General features: G+C 33.9%; 3 protein-coding genes across 3 annotated transcripts; 1 reads left to right on the top strand and 2 right to left on the bottom strand.

Moving 5' to 3' along the window:
- Positions 1-823: 823 nt before the first annotated feature.
- On the top strand, positions 824-4104 carry LOTGIDRAFT_163119 (hypothetical protein; the record flags this gene model as incomplete). The annotated part of the gene is made up of 4 exons (XM_009059185.1): positions 824-941; positions 1617-1719; positions 1988-2097; positions 3992-4104. The coding sequence occupies 4 exons, from the start codon at positions 824-826 to the stop codon at positions 4102-4104; spliced, it is 444 nt and encodes a 147-aa protein (XP_009057433.1).
- A 1973-nt stretch (positions 4105-6077) lies between these two features.
- LOTGIDRAFT_233346 (hypothetical protein) lies at positions 6078-10845 on the bottom strand (the record flags this gene model as incomplete). Its single annotated transcript, XM_009059184.1, has 6 exons — positions 6078-7335; positions 7788-7841; positions 8114-8229; positions 8589-8688; positions 9978-10111; positions 10808-10845. 6 exons carry the CDS (start codon positions 10843-10845, stop codon positions 7274-7276), a joined length of 504 nt encoding a protein of 167 aa, XP_009057432.1. The 3' UTR covers positions 6078-7273.
- Positions 10846-11208: 363 nt separating this feature from the next.
- LOTGIDRAFT_163117 (hypothetical protein) lies at positions 11209-18983 on the bottom strand (the record flags this gene model as incomplete). The annotated part of the gene is made up of 10 exons (XM_009059183.1): positions 11209-11261; positions 12067-12108; positions 12295-12336; positions 12534-12566; positions 13696-13737; positions 13922-13963; positions 14165-14206; positions 14860-14946; positions 18406-18438; positions 18959-18983. The coding sequence occupies 10 exons, from the start codon at positions 18981-18983 to the stop codon at positions 11209-11211; spliced, it is 441 nt and encodes a 146-aa protein (XP_009057431.1).
- Between the last annotated feature and the right edge of the window lie 3191 nt (positions 18984-22174).

The following is a 22174-nucleotide window of genomic DNA, read 5'->3' as shown; positions in this document are numbered from 1 at the left end:
GCGAGCAAGCGTCTAACTCACTGAGCCACCGTGGTTCCCGATAAACTTGTTCAGATAATGTCATTCAAGTTATAATGGGATTATAGGAATGTTTGAGGTAAGAGACCCCTCAACATAATATGCCGTATTAGTTACATATCAAATACGTGTAGTATCTTACATCAGGTCCTTTTCACCACCCATTTGATCTCTTCGCCATATAAATTTGAGATTTTTCGGATTTTAATCTTTTTGTGTTATTTTTTAAGGTTGTGAAGCTTTAGATGACTGTTTGAAAACAATTACTGGTCTGATAACAAGTGCTGGGAATTCATTGACAAGTGACAGATGCGTGTGGGTATTTTCTAATGCAATGCATATACTGCCTGTTTATTACGTGATATTCTGATATGTAATTTGTAAAGTTAGATTGAACATGTTGTTTTGAAGGCAAATAATTCAATAAATATGCTATCGGTATTTTGATCAAAACATTATTATGAGATAGCAACCATTTGTTAATGTTTTAAAAAAAATAATGATAATGTGCATGGAAATTCATTATGTTATACTTTTTCAATAGAAAATCAAAATACAAAGTTACATCTTGGTGGAAATTTTATGGAATTCATCTCCTGGGTTTTATTGGACACAAGGGTTCAACAATATGTTGATATCATCTGGTGTAAACATTGAAACTGGTGACTATGTAAATTGCTTAATTGTGCACAATCAAGGCGTGGTATACTACGAAATTTGACCTTCTACCATGTTCCTAATGCTCCCCCAAAGGCACACAATACACCTATGTATTTTTATATATTACAGATCGATTGCTGACGAAATGATGTGTATTCATAATGTGATACAAAATTCTCCGATTTGTGTTGATTTACCCTACTATAAAAAGGTTGATTACAAATTAGACATGATGTCTATACAGTTAAGGTTATTCTGTGGAAGTAAGTCGAGTCTACAATATTCTTGCACACCAATTCATTGTCATTTTTGTTTATAGGTTTTGTTATGATTCGTTCTTAAAGGACCAGGAGCATTTTGAGGGCATTATTTCAAGAATGCCCCCTTGTAATTTTTTTGTGCTGATCTTCTGAGGTATAGTCTTAAACGTTCTCAGGGTTCATTTCACTTTTTTGTGCATTAATTGTCTAATCGCACAAGATCTAATCACAAACATCAACGATTGAGCACTCCCAGACTAGATAGCAGATAACATCGATATGTTCTGACACGATTTGTTTCTCCCCTATTTGATCTGTTTGCGATATGACAATTGTGTCACATGTGATATTTCGCTCACATACTTTCTGATAGGATTATTCCGATTGTGTGCACGATTGGGTGTCGATATGAGACGATAACCGAGCATCGAGCTCCCTGAATTGATAGGATCTGATAAGGTCTGATCGGATCACCACGATTGATACTATTTCAATCGTAATGCGAATCATGCTAGTGGAAACCCATGTTCCTTTAGCATTACGTTATGTAACAGTATTGAACATAAAAGGAACATAGCATTAGCTTTCCATCCTCACAAAAAGAGTGTGCGGCATGCTATTCGGATTTTATTAAGAATATTTTTTTGAAATACGTAACACCACATAATTTCTTTTCAGAATATAAAGAATCTTCTTCATGTGATGCCATGGATCAATGCATGAATAAGATAAATTATCCACAGTTGTCAACATTACTTGCTGAACCACAATTTTGGTGTGCGTAAGTATAAATAATACCAGAATCTTTGAAATTTGACGCATCAGAAATTTTAATCGTCTAAAGTTAACGTCATCTGTGGTCTTGTCACTACGAAGCAAAATTTGTCGTAGTTAAGCTAAATCCTGTGAAACGACCAATCAAATATATTTTGTTTCTTTGCATCAGTTTTATGGAATATTGGATCACTATTCTATTGACTGATAGATCGATTGTATTCTATTTTCGGATAAATAGAGACTTTATGTTTTAATAAAAATGAATGTTTCAGAACATTAAAGTATAGTCTGATGTGTATTGATACATACAAAAGTACGTGTAGTGTTGAAGATGCCTTGTTCAGAACCATAAAGATAACAATAGAGAAACTTTGCCCTACAGGTATGTGGATCGTGCTTGTGATCTTCCATGAAAGGAGAATAATAATAACTCGTTTAACTGGTTCATATTCATATACCATCACAAAAATGTCTTAAAACAAGTTGATTTTATTGCCACATTGACAAAGGCTGAAATCACATCAAAACCTATTGGTTTTACAATGAAAAAATGAAATGTCCTTTTAAAGAAAACATCAGATATGGTCGACCCACAAGTCTGTCGTTCACATTTCCTTGTGAACGCTCTTGAATCAACTCAACTACAATTTTCAATTGATTTTCATAAAACGTTCTGTGCTATTCTATGCTATACTTTTTCATTCTTTTTTTTTACATATTTTCAACGACTATTATTTCATATTGTTTTTGTGCGAATAGATCTACAATATACTAATATACAAATAGTCGGTCTTTAATACAAAATGTCAAGTCAGGTAAACACAGGTAGGTCATATGCAAGTAAAATGTAAAGGAAAAATTTCAAATATAAATCTTTTTTTTCGCCGACATCTCTTTATAATTATTGTGTTGGCACGAATTCCTTCCGTTCACATTTTCCCTGTCCCCCGTTGACAGTTTTAAAACAATTTTTGTACAATTTGGTGTCAGTATACTTAAAACTAAAATGAGATTAAGTTGGGGAATATGAACTAAGACCTATGATATCAACCCCTGTGAACTTGTATAAGGGCTTCAACTCCTTCAGTGTTCTTTTCAGCCAATTTTCATTAGTTGTTACAAAGGGGAAAAAATAAAGTAAAAAATTGAATAAAAAAATGTTGATATAGAAATTCTTGATAACCCTTCATTTTGTCTAGTAAAAATGCAAAAATTCCTTTATTTGTCGATTTAAATTAAATTTGAGAAGTAGATGGATGAAAGAATGAAATGAAAGAAAATATTTGTGATATTTATCAATATTGTTATGTTATTTCCCCCGAGGCCATTGAAAAACGTTTTAGTCTGGCGCATTTGCATCTCAACAGAGGGCTTTCGTTACGCACACACATAGGCATTAATTCATTTGTGACAAATATAAAAAAGGTTTGATTTTCAACACAATTCGTAGATAAATTTATCGGCTTTGAGAAATTCTGCCACGGCTCATGGATCGTGTGTTAAATTGGTTTGAAACAGAGCATCCCACCTCATAATTCTAGTCGACACATCTGTTAATGGTAGATACTGATTTCCATGGGAATGACACATATTATGTAGAACAAATGTGTTATATTAGATCGGCCTATTCTAGTCGACGCATTTGTTAATGGAAGATACTGTTTTCTGTGGGAATAACACTTATATTATGTAGAACGAATGTGTTATATTAGATCGGCCTATTGAGAGGGACTGAAAATCTAATTGCAAGATCTTTTTCGATCAGTTCCTCCGCTACCGATGTTTATATGGGAATTAACTCTTTAAATCAAAGATTGTAATTTTACATGAAACGTATTCTTGTGAGCAAAAAACGAAGACCCATTGTCAACAAGTAGTGTCACTCGAGCATTGAATCATTACTTGAAGCATTTTTTATGACATGCTTAGTGTAGCATTTCTAATTTTAGCTCACAATCTCGTGCCTCGCAAGAATCTCAAGTATATAATTTGGTCACGTTCTCAGCTGAACTGTAACCGAAACTGATTCGATTTCCGCTTTCTATTCGCAGGAATAGATAATTATGGTCCAATAACTTGACAAAACATTACCTGGTCATGATGGTGATATTAGGCATAGAATAATATATATCATTTACTTGCTGTTATTTATATCTGCGAATTGGTCAATCAAACTGTTTAAACCTTATCTTAATAAAAAGCATTAGTGCTATGACTATGTAAGGTGCAAATAAATTGTCTATATGTTTATTTTAATTGATATTCTATTATTTCAGCTGTAGATGTATCAGTGGTTGTGTATGAAGGTAGTTCTGCAGCAACAATATACATATCTCATCAACTTATATTTATGACCATTGCAGTCTTTCTTACTTCAAAATGCTTTTAATATTTTCGTTATCAGCAATTGACTTTATTTACTGTACTACTGTCGTCATCACTGTTAAGTACGCTCCCAATTTCGCCTGACATCAGACAACCGTTTCAATAAATAGGAAACCTTGACAGATATCGTTGGAGGTGCCATTTTTTTATCAATCATACTTTAGTCTCAGAAACGGTATTATTTTTTTTTTAGCTTATGCTAATCAGTAATAGTGTTCACAGCTCACCGTTGAAATTGGAGCCGTCAAAGCCATGTGTGTCCAGAATTGTCCGCATTTGAAAGTTAAAAAGACGAGTCGTCTTTTCTTGAGACACTACTATATATAGAAAAATACATCTAGAGAAATAGGAAAAAAAAATCTAGTTTGAGATATTTTTAAAGGAATTAAACGATTTTTGTACTTTTCTAGTTCTCTTATGGTGCCTTCTGCAATAGGTCAATTATCTGAGCAAAATAAAAAGTTTATTTAATTCTATCCATTATTTTTATGTGAATTGGAATAGCAGCCTCAATGATGCAATTGAAAGGAAAATGAATCTGAGGGGCAAAATCAAACTAGTTTCATATTATAAATCCTATTGATAACCCATTAAATTTGTGGAAATTCCGGCACACGTAAGATTTTACCCAAGATTCGAGTCGGCGACAAAAATCGGCGACCATGACTGTTCGTGTGCCTCCTTTAGTAAGACGAGAAGTTTCATTGAAAATTATTTGGTCATTGTACAACCCAATGTTGAGAGTTTGTGTGAAATACTGACAATTTTGTTTAATTTAATCATGGATATTTGTGATTGCGTTATGTTTTGATGCTTGTTGTGCATATCTGAATCTAGTGGACTTGTTATACCTGAATGATGTTAAAGGGATATTCCGCTTTTTTGTAAAAAAAAGTTTTTATTATCAAAAACATTGTAAATTATACCTGAAATTATTTCAAAAGTATGCTATTTATATCTATGTATCTACTTGATCAAACTGAATTTGTTTGAAAGGGTTAATTAATAACGGTGAGTACTAATTGCTAAATAAGCAGTTTGACCCAGTTTTGGTGTTTGGCCTTATAATGGTCCTGCATGTGCCGACGAAATTTAAAGTGGCGGAGAGAGAAATAGATGGCATTTTTTTGAATGTGACATATCCGCTTTTAGACCGTTCGATTGTAGGTAGAATTGGAACAGAACCTGTTCAGAACTCTCTAATCGAGCGCAACTTTGATTACATTATGATGAAATTTGTGTTATCATTTATTGATGAAATTTCAATTCTGTGCAGATGAGTGTTGTTTGCTTTTCGCCCTTTTAGAAAATGTTGTTCTAAGTAAGTATGTTTTGTTAGAATATTTAAATAGCTATGAAATGCTTGTGTGGAAATCTCATTTACGACAAAGTGATGTATTAATGAAATGAAGTCGCCAAGCAACATTATTTGTGATAACAATTCCTTTGACATTCATTTCTTCTCCAAACACCATGTATTTTGCTGTCTTTATTCGTCATTTTATGTGATAAAACACAAGTTTACTGTGTATTATTTTCACATAAAGATATTGATCACCATGTGTTCTTTCCTATCAAATACCAGTTAAATATATCTCCCTGCAAAAGTGATAAATAGATATGATATGATTGATTCCAATCTGCCATAAAAAAAAATCTCCCCGTGCAGGATTCTTTGGGATTTTTTCTTGGAAGTCTACAAGGCATTTACATTAACATAAAACAAAAACCATTCCTTTGGAATTTATTTTCCCAGCTCTCAGCTTCTCTAAAGTACATGTGCTGAAGGTACATCTATGCATCGACTTCATTTTTCAATTCTCGATCTTAGTACAAATCAGTTAATTCTTATTTTCTCCAAACGCAATCTTTAACCTTCCAAAGTCAAAATGGCGGTCATCTTGAAAAAGTTCATTGAGAAGGACATAATTAAGGTAAGCATTTGAAAATGTGGTAAAAAAAATAACTCGAAACTGTTTATGCATTTTTAATAACGAGAAATGGTGTACAAAAAACATGATGATTAAAAAATTGACAACTTCTAAACTCCAGTCATTACGCGATGTAGGAATAAATTTGACCGTAAATAATATCTTCCAAAAAATCATAACTGAAACATTGCATTCGCATACTTTTATTGTATGATTCTGTGGAAAATAATTAGATTTTCACCCATTATCATAAATTTACGAATAATGGGGTCATACATAGTCTTAATTTATTCACATCCGTCAAACTTCAAGCTCTTAACCTTTAACATATCACAATAAAGAACGAACAGTATTAATTTGAGGAACAGCTAAAAACGTAACTGGTTACTGAATTTCAACAGGACTTAGCTTTGTACCTCATGCATAAAGTCGTTGGGTTTTAACTAACATATGCTCAAAATTAGGCAATATCATTGAATTTTGTTCCTTTAACGGTTTGTTTCAATGATAAGCAAACTATGAAAGTTCTTGGACGGATAAGTTAAGTGGTTGATATGGTTGAAATCCCAATGTTACCACTAACGATTGCCTCGCATTCTTAATTGTCAATAATATTGTTTTAGGAAATATTATTATGTCATCTGTAAATATGCATATTAATTATCAGGAGTAAAACCAACATAAATTAATAAATTTTAGGAGTTGTCTTAATATTTGCTTCGTCTACATTTTAATGGTGAATTTACTTAGAAGTAACCTAACTTCAAGTTATGGGCCTATATTTTAAATCGATCAGTAAAGCTTTACCCCAAAACACTGTGCATTATACAAACAATAATGAAAAACAATAAATAAAACTAATCATATTTCAATTTCTATAGCTTTTAAAAACCTGAACAGAATCCAAGAATTCATCAATTGCCCAGAAAATTTTGAAAGATTTCAAATGTTCTAGACAATATCATACATTGGTCTCTGTTAGAAATACATGTATTAAACACATGCGATTTAAAGAATGATGTTACGTCATCTATGCTTAATGTTACAGCGATAATATTACGAAAAAATTAATCCAGATTGGTGTAAACTTTTGAAATTTGCTGGTTAAAATGTCAAGATTTTTTTTTACATAAGCAACAGTTTTATATTGAGTTAAGTAACTCTTTCTAGAAGGTCTATCTAATTTATTTTACTCTAAATTAAATCTGTTGAAAATTACATAAGAAATAACGAAAGGTGTTTCTAATATACCATCTTGATAGTCACCAAACTGGCTACCATAATTACCATGATGTTATATCTCCCTACAGAAACACAATGAAAAATATGAAGTTATGGATCTGTTTATCAATTTTCAGGAACACCTAGCATTATCTTGCATGCCTGCGACAGATAACAGTAATATCACTGTTTTTTTTTTTAAACATTACAACGTTACTCCCTTCTTAATCGGTGCCGTATGAGCAAGAAACATCGCCATTGTGTTCATCCTATTAAAGGAAAATTGAGACAACTTGACGAATATCATCGTTGGTCATGGAACTGATATTAAATGGCGAAAGATTCTAATTCAAATTTTCGGGAGCGGCAATCGCTGTGGCGCCTTGTTGCATCACCGCATGTACGTGACCTCCAATTCATGTTCATTAAAACTTCTACATGCGGTAATCGTTCAGCGGTTCCGCAATGCTCAATCGCGTCGGGAGCGTTTCGATCATGATTATGGCTTTCATGAAAAAAAATCTTATGGACTAACCTGCATCTACTCCACTGTCTTTTGCTCCGAATACTCCGTTCAAAACGTCAACAGCTGAAAAAATATATAATTTAATGTTAATCGTGCGAGTTTACAAAACTCACTTAATTAAAGCTCCGGAATTCGACTCAATTACGTGTACAAATGTTGGTCTCCAAATTTTAAATAACATGGATGAAATTAAAAAGTTGTTATCTATTTCTTCCATTACAGATCATTGTTTGTGTTCAGTATATCTGAGGCAAAAAATTAGGACGTATTTGAAACCTAATTTTCATTACATTATATTACATTATACGAATATTGGTGTATAAAATTCAACTTACGTGATGGACAAGTTTTATCTAATTCTGTTTTGATTTCTCCGTATTTTTTAACTGTTTTACATTCGTCTGATTCAGAGGTTAGCTTTGCGCTACATGAGGCGGCAGCTTGTCCAACTCTTTGTAAATAAAAAAAATCCGTAGTATTGTACATTTTAGAAATCCAACAAAATATGACATAAGAAATACATATAACAACAATGTAAATTGTACAGAGAAACTATTGCCTTGGTACTAAACAACCAACTGGTAGACAGGATGGTCAAGAATTTGAATTGTACAATATGAATTTTTTTTTCGATTATTTATCATTAAAAATGATAGTGGTTTATGGGGTCAGTCACGTGATACACACGTCTAGATTGGTGTTGCAGTGAATTTGTTTGTTCCAAATAATTCTAGAACAAGTTCAATTCTAGATATTGACGCAATTTAATTAGGACATAATATCAACTGGTTCTAACATAAGTCTACTTACGCACACCAATACATCGGATCTACTAGATCGTTAGCAGCTTGGGGTAGATTAACTTCTGTAAAACATGTTGTAAAATCTGCGCATGAGCTGGCAGCAGCACCTAGAGACAAATAAAAGGTTACATTTCAAGTTTTTATTTAACGAAATAATTCAATTCATATTAAAGCGTCTCAGTCCCCGGGTATATCAAAAATACTTTTAAAAAACATCAGCTTTACTTTAGATTCTACATTATACTTTCCATGCCTGAAAATGTTTGGTGAAATCTACTGGATCTACTGGCTACTCCACTCATATTTATGTTCATTTGAGAACGCCGATTAATTTTCTCATTTGAAAACAAACGGCACCCGAATGGAATTATCCCTGATGATAAATCACATTATCGGACAGTTCAATGACCGCCAAACAAAGGCTATAACCTTAATCCGATATGCTGTAAACATTAGGTCTGCAATTGAACGAAATGCCATCACGATATCGTTGTCCTTGAAAGTTAAACTTAGACCAAATGTTACTTTAATAACAGACAAAGGGGTTTCTAAAAACATGTGTATGGCAGACACCGATAGCAAAAATTTGCACCATTCCAATTTCTTACTCAGACGTCTGTGGTTCTTGCCATTCAACTAAAACCAAGTGTTGCGAAGGACCTCCGTATCATTCTGCAATCCTCGGCAGTTTCCGTAAAGCTGAATAATGAATTCTGTGGTGTTCTCTTGAGCGAGATTGATTCCTTCCGGTATTTAACAGTGATTTGTCAATTGATAGAAATATTGTGACATAAATATAGTCCTTACTTTTAGAGACTGGGAGATAATTCTGACACTAATAGATGTATCTAATGCTATATTTGGACTAACGGTTATCCAATGATACATTGTATTATCAATTTGAATACGTATCTTACGAATATTTTGTTCTATTGACTTTGTTTACAAACGACTGTATTCCTGAACGCCCAGCCTCTGATATTTAAATTACCAGAATCACGTGATCACGTGACAATATGACATAATTCCGGTAAATAATATTATGTTATTCATTACCGTGATAAGCGTAACTTTTACGGAAGCCATTTTGGGGCTTAAGTCGATAAAGATAATATCATCAACCACTATATTTTTATGGAATTGCAGGAACCTCAGACATCTGAAAATTGGAATGATGCAAATTGTTTCTATCATTGTCCCAGATACATTTTTTAGAAAACCTCTTAACAATCCCTTAATAATTCCTACTTTACTTCGGCAGTCGTTAATTCTATCTACATGTACATCAGATGAAACTAATAACACACTAAGGAAAGGAAATTGATTTTGGAGCTCAAATGTGTGTAATAAAGACAAATTTTTAAAAAGATAATCAAAAAAACTTCTCGTCAATTACCGGCATCGGAACAGTAGTTCTGTAAATGATCTCTCAAAGTAAGAAAAGACTCCGTTTTGCCAGCAAAGGGGTCTTTGTAATCATCACATCCATCAATAGCAGTTTTAAAGCATGACAATGCTTCGCGAATGGCTCTGCAAATAGAAAGATAGCATGCCAGACAAGCAATACACAATATACGCCCACTGGCAGCTGTGATTTTGAATAAAAATATCTGAGTTTTTACGAGCTAAACGTTGAACACATTTTGGAACGTTTTGGAAATGCTGGTAAAACTTTAATCAATATATCATTTATCAATTAATTGACAAGAAAAGTTGAAGGTTTAAGGTATGCAATAAAGTTTAATAATCGTTTTCTTGTCAATGCTGTAACTATACAGAAGTCTAGAATCTAGAAGTTTATAACAATACTCACAAACAGATTGCGTTATTATATGTAAATTTTCCATTCAGTACATCCTGTAGACTTTTCACACATGTATCAAGCTCATTACAACCTGTGTCTAGAAAAATAATCTAAAACTATTGCACCCTTACGTATTCAACTCAAAAGCGCCGTTTCTTTTCGTTTTTTATTAGGGCCGCTTTTTATTAAGTCATTGCTCATTGTGAAAAGTAACCAGAGGCTAATGCCGATGTATTTTTTAATGCTTAATGTATTGATGGATTGAGCTAACAATAAGGTTAAAGGGGCATTTCGTTTTTATCGTAAGTCGAAAAAATTTTGTGCTCAAATTTGCTCAACTATGTACAAAGATAGCTTGCCAGGCAAGATAACATACGCCCACTGGCATCTGTCAGAAATAAGAACAATCTTCAGCGACTTACATACGAATTTTATAATTATAAAGATCTTCGTAATACATTGTAGTTATTTATTATATATATTGCATATTTATGTTGCATGTTAATTTTAAATCAATAGTTATAACCCAAAAGCCCTTCATCGAAAAATCATCGAATTCGAATTTCACTTAATTCAACCGATTTTGACCCATTTTTACAAAGTTAAGGGCAATAATTCGAAAAATGTTCTCATCAAGTAGACACATAGCGTATTTTAGAAATATTTTCAGGTTTTGATAACGACAATTTTGCTTACTGTCTTTTATATTTTATATGTAATGCTTGATTATGCCTATATGATTGCCCGCGTGGGTAAGTCACTGTTATGGTTTTTTTTCATATCAATGTACATGGAATTCAAAGAAACAATATATGAATCAAGATTAGAACAACATTCGATACATACCCGCTTTTTCCTCCGTCAGTGAACTTGAATCTTGAAAAAATTAAATAAATGAATTATAGTATGCCTAACGCATACGGAATAGCAGTGGTGTATTTAGGGGGTTGTGTATTAGGCCACCCCATCCCTCCCCAATCCTCGGGCCTGTGAAAGATCGAAGGGAACCCATCTCATTCTCCCTTCAGGAATCCTAGATACGCCCCTGTGGCATAGTAACCTGGCGTTTCAGGAAATTACTACTTGGGCAAATGTTGGTTAAGGCATGAATGCATAAGCTCAACCTGAATTTTTTTTATTCGACGGTGAGGAACAGATTCTAAAATAAGAAAGAAGGGCAACGAACTAGTTTCATTTCATAAAAACATGCATGCTTGAAGAATTGATTTCGTCAGAAGAAGTTTTTAAGCCAACCTGGCAAGTATCTTTTAAAGCTTATTAAAGGGACAGTTGCGCCATTTTAGGGGTTGATTTGAGTCTTGGATATATGTAAATAGTTTTCAGAAGTACGAGAAATGTTCGAAAATCGCACAATTCCTTTAAAAATATCTCAAAATCTCAAATTGCAGTGTCTCAAAAGACGACTCATTTTTTGAACTTTCAAACGCAGATAATTCTGAACACATGTGGATTTGGAGGCTCAAATCTCGACGGTGAGCTGTGAACACCATTACTGATCGGCTTAGCTACAAATTGCCTTTTCTGAGACTGCATGGCGCATCTGTCCGTTTAAAAGGCCATATTGTACTAACTTCAATAACTTCCAATATGAATTATTCAAATGGGTGAATGGATGCAAAAACTTTTGATACGCTTGAGCTTGTACTAATGTCGGACTTACCTGCGCTGCTTGGTGTCTGTCCGGTAGGTGCCCCATCGCCACCTACAAATAACTTATAACATTAAATTTCAACTAAAAAAATACTAATTCACTGAGTGCTAGCTTTAACAATCAAATTGTTGCAATACTATTATTTTTTTCAAGCATGTCTTGTTTATAAATTGATGCTTTAGTATGTGTAAACAAATGTTAACACTATGGATACGCTTGAACTAATGTCACACTTACCTGCGTTGCTTGCTGTCGAGCCAGTAGATTCACCATTGCCACCTACAAATAACAAAAATTAGGTAAAAATGTACTAATTCGCTAATGCCAACTTTAAAAATGAAAATGATGCAGCGCTATTGCTATTTCTTTTATGCATTTGTAAAAAGCCGTATTCTAATAAAAAAAAATTCAAAAACTTATTCTTAAACATGATTGTGTTAAACCTTTTGATACGCCTGAACTAATGTCGGACTTACCTGCATTGCTTGCCGTACTTGCACCGTTGCCACCTACAACAAATTTAGAAATTGAATTTCTATGTGCCAACTTGAAATGGGAAGGGGACGTGTATTGGCGTTATCCGTGACCGTTGGACCATCGGTCAGTCCGACCGTCTGTCCAACCACAATTGCTCGTAAACACTCTACAAGGTACATTCTTGGCGGATTTAGACGAAATTTAGTGTGACTGTTTGTAATCAACCAATGATGAACCCTTTTGAAAATCAGAAAAATCGAAAAATAGTTAATACGAGTTATTGCCCTTGTTTATGAAAACGCGTTCAATATTAAGCTTGTAAACACTCCAGAAGGCACAATTCTAATTGGGTTTGAGACGAAACTTTGGGTGTTTATAACAGCCAAGGGTTGAACCTTCTCGATTATAAAAAATCGAAAAATATTTTGTGTTAGGGTGTATTGAGACGAGTCTCAATGAAAGCACTGGCCTAGGTCACAGAGCAATAGATAAGTCTATTGATTATGTGAAAATTAGTTAGTCATTAGTATGATTTTAGTTGAAAAGACACACACACAAACATACACAAACACTGCATGTTATATAATATACTGTATATAGTCATGGCTCCAGTCCTGAAATAAGTATTCCCTGAAATCTAACTTAGAAATCGATTAATTTATTGATAGAACATGATACATTTTTTGTGTTATGGTCTTCGTTCTTGAAATCAGAAAGGTACATTTATATTACCATATGCTAAAATAAACTAAATAAATGATATTTTTAGTCATTTCGGCGGCCATTTTGAAAAATGGCGTCGCACTAAGCAAAAATGACGTCACAGACAAGAGAAAAGTTCTTTTTCAATCTCAGCGATCTATTTCACTTTTAAAATGGTTGGCGATTAGAAAGTTCCTCCATTGTCCTATCTTTACCAAAAGGCACGATTCTTGCCGAATTTTCAAATATTGTTCAGTAACATCACCAAAAGTTCAAAAGAAGTGTATGACTGGAATGTATATCATCTTTCAGTAAAGATGTACTAATTTGCTAGTGCCAGCTTTAACAATCTTAATGATGGAATAATTTGTAAAAAGCTTGATTTAAATTTTTCTATTTAAAAAGAATGTTAACATTTTGAAACGCTTGAACTGATGACTAATGAAATTATTGACTTACCTGGGTTGCTTTGTGCCGAACCCGTGGTTGCACCATTGCCACCTACAACTAATTTAGAAAAAAAAATATACTAATTCACTAAGTACCTGTTTAAACAATGAAAATGGTGTAATACTGTTATTTCTTCTAAGTATTTTGTAAAAGCTTGATTTAAATTTTTCTATTTAAAAAGAATGTTAACATTTTGAAACGCTTGAACTGATGACTAATGAAATTATTGACTTACCTGGGTTGCTTGGTACCGAACCCGTGGTTGCACCATTGCCACCTACAACTAATTTAGAAAATTTTTTTTTTTAAATATACTAATTCACTAAGTACCTGTTTAAACAATGAAAATGGTGTAATACTGTTATTTCTTTTAAGTATTTTGTAAAAGCTTGATTTTAATTTTGATTTTTTTTCAAAAACTTATGCTTTAATATATATTTTAACAATTTTAATACGCTGGATACGATTTTAGACTTACCTTGGGCGCCTGTTGTCGAGCCCATAGATGCAGCTGTGCTATCTACAAATAAATAGAAAATATTTTTTAAATAATAATAATGTAATTGTGCCAGCTTTAAAAATTAAATTTATGTAGGCTACTTTTTCTGTAATAATTTTACTAGCTTGTCTTTTATTTCGCCAACATATTATCAAAATTTTATCAACTAAAACTAAGTGTTGATGACGTCACCAATCACAAATTATGATTTACCATTGAAATTTTGAATGGTGCAAATATTGATGTTATCAGTGTATCGATACACATACAAAATTTAGAAACCACAATCCCTTTAAGAAATTCCATATATATACTCTCTATATAACGACTAAAAGCTCTTGGAAGATGTGACAAAATACATGTACGTCTGCATGGAAATGGTGGCGTATAATACTCTTATGGATATGTTGATTATTGGAAGCATTCATTGTATGTATCAAACTTTCATAGTCGAAAGCTATTAGATATGCTGCTAATAAACACATAAGAAAACGGATTAAAAACTCCATTTTTTTTCATAAATTTACGTAATAAATCATAATGCACAGAACATAATAAAGAAATATACGCGGTCTATATAAGTCCAACAGATCCCAATACAATTTTGCACATTTTTTATAATCCTTCACACACGGGTTTGCTACATATTTCCGTTTAATATCACTTTGACGTACCTTCTTTGTTTGGCACTATGCCAGTGGTAGATGGTGGTGGACTATTGTCAACTGGCCGTGGTGGCATTGTAGGTGATGTTGAATCATCTGCAAATTATTAAGAACATTGAAAAAAGGGAAATTGAAATAGAATCTTTCTCTGAGAACGAAGAGAATAATCAATGATAACCGATGTTTTACTGTAAACATATTCATTAACAGGTGTATTATTACAGCATTTTTACACCAACATCTTAAGAAATTTCAGAGCATGTTCACTTACCAATTTTATTTGACTCACGTGGTATAGCAAACCTCAAATAGGCTGTCTATCGCTTCAATTTGGATTACGCTATCCCACATCTTAATTATTGTCTTGCGTGGTTAATTCTGGACACACATGAGTTTAAAGGCTCAAATGTCAAATGTGAGCTGTAAACGCTCTTACTGATTTGACTGAACAAATTTCCGTTACTGAGGCTTACGTACGATTGATCCAAAAAATGGCGAATTTTCATGTGGGCGTATAAAGTGAATTCAAATTGATGGATGGAACAGAGGACGTATCGTACGTTTTGGAAGACCTTCTCATGAATTCTTCTAGAAGTTTGAGGATGCGGAAACATGGTTTATTCCCATTTCGTTCTCCCACATCTCCCCTTCCCAATTTCTCTCTAAACTATTCCCATTACGTCCCTTCCCACCGTTCGAATTCTAGGCTTGTATCGTGCTGAGAAAAGTTCCCGGCTCTCCCATGTCAGTGGTCTGAGGGCTGACATCGCATGACTGGTAATCTAGCTGGTATTACGATGTAGACTGGTTCTATATCTCTTGGTATACGTCGGTTAGATTAGGCACCCGTGCCTATGGGCGGACTGGTACCTGGGTCAATTCGGTCTATTGTTATTTTCTTTCCCAAGACACAATGATTGAAGTCAGATTAAAATATACAACACTTCTTCTTTATTTTCATCAAACACTGTGGAGTCTATAATGACTCAAGAACCTACCCAAGACCTTACTCACAGCTTAACTCTATTCTTTCCAAAGCCAAATAATTTTTGACTCTCTACAATCTCACCCATTACCCCTGTTCTTTAGGTATACTTATACCCAGATGGTTTTCTAATTAAGGAAGTCTGTGTATAAAAGATCTTAAACCATCTCCTGTGTTCAGTTAACTGATCCACATATGCTATTACTTTTCATGTACCCGACAGATGAAAAGATGCGGTATAAGGTTGAACAATGGGACTCTTATAATATAGTTAAGCGTGCCTCTTATCAACTGTGCCGTAATTACTTAAAGATTTAGTCATTTTTAATTCAGCATAGATTCATCAATTATGACATGGCTACTGACTTAAAAGGAGCGAAAAAAGGGTAAGAGGCGAACTTGGAAGGGTCGATATGGGAAGACACCGTGTAATGTATGAAAGGGGACATAAGATAATCCGACTAATGTTTTTCCGCAAATCGACAGAAAAACGAACGAACAAGGGCGACGACCATCTACGAGCTTGAAGAATTCTCTAAATATTAACTATACGTACCTTGTTTTTCTGTTATTTTCGCATCTAAATTTGGAAAAAGAAAAAGAAACATTAGAATGCCATTTTATCATAGACATGGAAACCTTAGGAACCAAAAATAAACTACGTTTTCTAAAATTTCCTGGTATCTAAAATGTCTATACCTTTTTAAATGAGCTAAAATACATTGCCCCATATCAATTCTACCGAACGGTCCAAGGCATAAACAAGCAGCAAAGGGAAGTTCGGACCTTTTATACATCTCCACTAACCAATATCCTTTCATGATTCTTTTGAGGCTGGGTCAAGCGTAAGAATTCCTAGTCTGTTTAAGGGACAGATGTACTGTTTTTGGAGTTTGATTTGAGTCTTGAATAATTATGTGTAAATAGTCTTCAGAAGTACTAGAAATGTACGAAAATCGCATAATTCCTTCAAAAATATCTCTTCCTATTAGATGTCTTTTCTATATATGGCAGTGTCTCAAGAAAAAGACGACTTTTTAACTTTTAAACGCGGATCATTATTGACTAACATGGCTTTAAAGGCTAAGATTTCGACGGTGAGCTGTGAACACTATTATTGATTGCCTAAGCTAAAAAATTCTCGTTTCTGATAAGGTACGATTGGTAAAACAAAATTGGCGTACTGTTCCTTTAATTGTAATATGGCGAGTGTCAAACTCATCCTATATCGAACCAACATCAGTAATAATAACAGGGGTCAAAATCAATAACATTACAATCACTTTAAGGTGGGTTTACACAGATAACCTTCTTCTTCAACCTTCTGTAACAATTTCATACACCGGTAACCTAAATGTTGAAAGCGGTTGCATGTCTTTATATAGTCCGCAACCTGGTTCAATTTTCAACCAGCAACCAAATAGCTTTTAGCGCCAGAACCTTAATTTTGTTGAGGTTGCCTCAATTTCTTTCTTTAACCAACAAGAAGAGTGATTTAAATCATGTGAATTTTACTTGTTCTCAAGTAATTTTGTACTTGATCTCAAGTAATTTTGTACTTGATCTCAAGTAATTTTGTACTTGATCTCAAGTAATTTTGTACTTGATCACCTTTTTCTTTTTTTTCTTGCTGTCTCCGCTCATCCAGCAAGATAAGGGGAGAGCATCAGCTTTTCATTCATTGGAGTCTTTTGTTTTAGTGACTCCCTTGAAAATTGGTTATCTTTTCCACCAAACTATTTTACAATTTTATTCACTTCATTCAATAATAGGTTGAACTTGGTTAAATATGTTTGCAATGTGTGAACATCACAGGTAGGTGGCAAGAAGTCGCAAATGGAAAAGAAGCCCGTGTAAACCTAACTTTAGTATCCATCAATCAAATAATATATGAGAATTTAACAATTATTAATCAATATATAATGCATCATTAAAATTCTGTGCTCTAATCAATTTCTTAGACGACTTATTGAATAAAAGTGAAGTTTATTGTGCAAGTCACTCTGGCTACATATCATTACCATGGTGCTTAATTAGTCAGTCAGTAAGATAATTTCATAATAACATGTTATTTTCTCTGACATATTAAACAATTGACAGAAATCGATAGACACAGGTCATGGTTTTATCCGCTTATCCATTACTCTGTGTGATCCTTCAAAGGGGGAGATTCGCCATTTTCGGGGGTTGATTTTGGTCTTGAATATGTGTAAATAGTCTCCAGAAATACTAGAAATCTGCGAAATTATCCGTTCCATATATGGCAAGGTATCAAGAAAAGACGAGTCGTCATGTTCAATAATTCTGGACACACATAGATTCGAAGGCTCAATTTCGAACACTATTACTGATTAGCTTAGCATAAAACAATCGTGTTTCTGAGTCAAACAAATATTCAAGCCACAGAAAATATTTTGCGATAACGAAAGCATAACCATTTGCCATTATTTAGCATTTCATATAAATAACATAATTTAAAATCGTTGTTAATCCATGTTGGATTGTATTTAACAAAATAAATGTGCCTTATCACTAGAGATATATATATAATGATTTTGAACGATACTTACACGCCAGTTGTATGCTGACACAGGTAACAGCAACTGTAAAAAAAATAAACAAATTTCATAGAGAATAACCTTTTGCAATCATATGACATTATTTTTGTACTTCAGAATTACTTTGATTTGGCCAACGTTCGACCAATAACTCCAGGGCAGAAAATCCCACTATAATTGCAAGAAATATTGCCCGATATATTAATCTCTTTGAGGAAAAAGAGATAAATATAATCTGTAGTTTGGAAATTCGTGTATAATTTAGCTCCAGTTGGCATTATTTTCATCTGTTCGTGTTGAAACATTTTGAGAACATTGTCAAATACAGTTATCAAATCAAAAATTGGTTTCATGGTGCTCATAGATATCCTTTCGGTATAAGATATTTATTCTGTAGATCATTTTTGCCCTTTTCATCTTTTTCAACGGATATTTTGAATTGCGTTTTAATGAAATTCAATTTATATCTCAGTTTTTGAAATTTTAACACTACAGTTTTTAAAAAAATCAGTCATGAGGGTAGTCTCAATTTCAAAACAGATAAAAAAAAAATCCAAAAGCTTACCAAAGATTAAAGACAACTTCCACATGCTGAAATGTTCAACCCAGCAACTAGTGCTGTAAGATTTGAATTTATATCTGTTGTCATTAGTGTTTTGACTTGTATCTATAGTTACGAAACAAGAGCACAAATCACGAAGAAAATGTTGTGAAACGAGTTTGGCATACGTGATAAAACCATAAGTTACCTGTTCATTTTTATCGATTCTTGAACATGCATGTTTTAAATAAATATTTCTTTTTCAGAGTTAATTTCAAGTAAATCTTTGAATAACGTCCCCGATATGTGGATCAATTTAAATGGATTGTGAAGTGGTTTTCTAATTTTTTATGTGTATTGGGGACAGTATCTGTTTTTTTGCAATTCAACTAAAGCTAATTGTAAACTAAATTGTTTTGGTAAAAATCAATGCTATAGCTAACACAAGTTATGCCCATAAACAAGGTTTCTGTATCTGCAATGACCAAACCAAAAACCAAGCGATGGCAGCGGGAGACCAATTACAAACAGTTGTACCTAAAGGCCTGAATTTAACAGCATGACAATCAAATTAAACCTTTCGTTGCCACCTACAATTCTTCAGCTAAAAATGCCTCTGTGATTGTCAAACTTTTATAAAGAAGTTCAGGACGAATTCTCTAACATCTATACTAAACATTTGGTGACTGCTTACAAAAGGAATAAAAATCTGAGTAATGTTCTTGTCCATTGTAGATTAGATACCATTCCATTAACTCCCTGAAACAATCGCTTTGCATTTCTGAACTATTTGTTTATCTTGTAAATCTCTCCACAAGTAGGTAATTTTCTATCAAAATGATGTATTTCAAAGCTGAAATCTACAGTCCCTAATTGTTACCTAGGCCAGTGCTTATAAAACCTTATACAAGTACACATAAAAAGTTTAGGAAACCTCTTTTAAAACAAATTCTCACAGGTGCCACTAGTTCCTTGCAGTTTGAAATTCATCTTCATCTCAAATTCCGTCAGTCGATAGGTCAACCTGTGACTATCTTAATGTTATGTTTAGTTTTTTCTCTTCTACTTCTTCAATTACAATCATATTTGGATTTGAGCATTCGATAAAAAATTTCGAAAGCAAAATTTCAGCGAAGAAATTCATCCCGGAACTCTGGAAGCAGAATTAATAATAATGATAAGTCTATTTATAGAGCGACTTTCCATTCTGTAGAAGAATGCTCGAAGCGCCTGTGTGCTCTTTGAAAGATTGTCTATTTGTAGGGATTAAACAACCATGTCTTTACTCGAGATTTGAAAGTGGCAAGAGATGGAGATAGTTTAATTGTCTCTGGTAATCTGTTCCATAAAGAAGCTGCTGTAAAGCTGAAGGACCTTGCTCCAACAGTTCGAAGATTAAACACTGGTATATTTAGAAGATGTTAAGTTGAAGAGCGTAGGGAACGAGTTGGTGTATAATTTGACAGTAGATCCTGTAGGTATGCTTGAGATGATTTATGAATGGTTTGATAGGTTAAAGACAAAATTTTGAAATCAATTATATGTGGGATCCACCTCTTCGTATTCATCTCCATCTCGAGTATCATTTTTCGTCGAACTTCGAAGCAGCATCAGCATTGAGAATTTAACGATTCGACGTTGATGAGGATAAACCCATACATCCTCACAGCTCTGTGATGCAAGTCCAAATGTCGCAGCTGCATTTGTTATAGATCCCCGTCAAGGTGATCATTTATGGTTGATTGCCTCGAAGTTTAAAACCGCATCTTCGAAACGCCAATACACCGTACCAAGATGGTTGCAGATTATCTCGATCGTTGCTATCGTTTTGATTCAACAGTTGTCAGTAGTCAACAAAGGGAATCACGTTAGGTCAGAGATAATCCAGAGGCTGTACAGCGGATTAATTCATCATTTCTTATCCTATCCTGAGAAATGACATTAACCTGTTGTTGTCAATCTTGACGAATCAAATTCAAAGGTAACATAAGTACATGCTTCAACCAAGAGTTGCTCAAATGGAACACTTAGTCAGCTACTTGATGTATGTGAAGAGCTCTTTTGCATAGCAGGTATATGTTCAAGGATTCATACAGAACTTAACACAGCGTCATCTGGTTACCAGACAGCATCACGATTTCCCTCAACAGAAGAAGTTCAACCAGCCGAATTAAGCTTTCTTACAGCTCATGACTAGGAATGTTTTCCAGTTGAACTCACTTTCTTACTCAAGAAGCCAGATTCTTGCAAGACCAGGCTTCCACTCGTTTATCAACTGTGCTTACGACACCGATTTTTGCCTCCGGCAGACTCGAGAATGCTCAGCTCGTCAAAGATTCAAAATAACCCATTCTGAAGACCCATTGAAACTCTTGGTTAATTCAGTGTAGGAAACGCCAGACATCGTACACTTGTTAGGCGATCTGTTCTGGAACGCGTCGAGAAGATCGTTAAACAAAGTTGTAACATATCCTTGTTTGCATGCGGTATAAAAGCGCAGTACACGTGTAGCAAAGACGCTGCAAAACGTTAGAAAGCAATATGGTCGCATAACTCGCGGTATGAGGTGAACTGTTTTTAACACGTTTGAGACCGAGACCTAGGACATTTCCAGATCGCAAATGAGCGTAGTCAGGTATGACGGAGTTATTAAGGGATTGTAAAAAGACGTCATCAAACACTTAGTTTTAGTTGAATTGCAGGAACCACGGCCGTCTGATTGAAAATTGGAATGGTGCAAATTGATGCTATCGGTGTCCCTGATACTAAAAATTTAGAAACCCTCTTAATTTGTTTAAGAACCTCATAACACACCTTCAAAAATAAATTATACTATCCCCTTTCTGCAATTAATTTCTGCATTACTTGAGTGTCTAAAGGAAGGAGGATGCTTTTACTTTCACGTGGATGAAGCAACATAACAAATGGCATAAATGAAGGTAAGAAAGCAATGGCGTTGGGCCTCGAATGCTCTGGTTTTTTTTAGGTTTGCATCCGATGTATTAATGTGTTTGATACTCAACAACTTTGCTTCTCCTTCAGAAAATGTTTCTTTTAGTTGATTGTTGTCGATCAACCTACGTATGGCCATACTTTTGTTGGTCACAAAAATACGTTCTGTCTGTTAAGATATAACAAAGCACATCGATTATCGTGGAACTTTCAAGCTAGGTCTATGTAAATACGATGTCATAGAAGATAATAGAGAGCTGTTTTCTTTTCACAAGTTTTAAGAAAAAT

This window comes from Lottia gigantea (genome assembly GCF_000327385.1).
Source record: "Lottia gigantea unplaced genomic scaffold LOTGIsca_38, whole genome shotgun sequence".
Taxonomy (NCBI): domain Eukaryota; kingdom Metazoa; phylum Mollusca; class Gastropoda; family Lottiidae; genus Lottia; species Lottia gigantea.
This window is presented reverse-complemented; position numbering and strand designations above follow the sequence as displayed.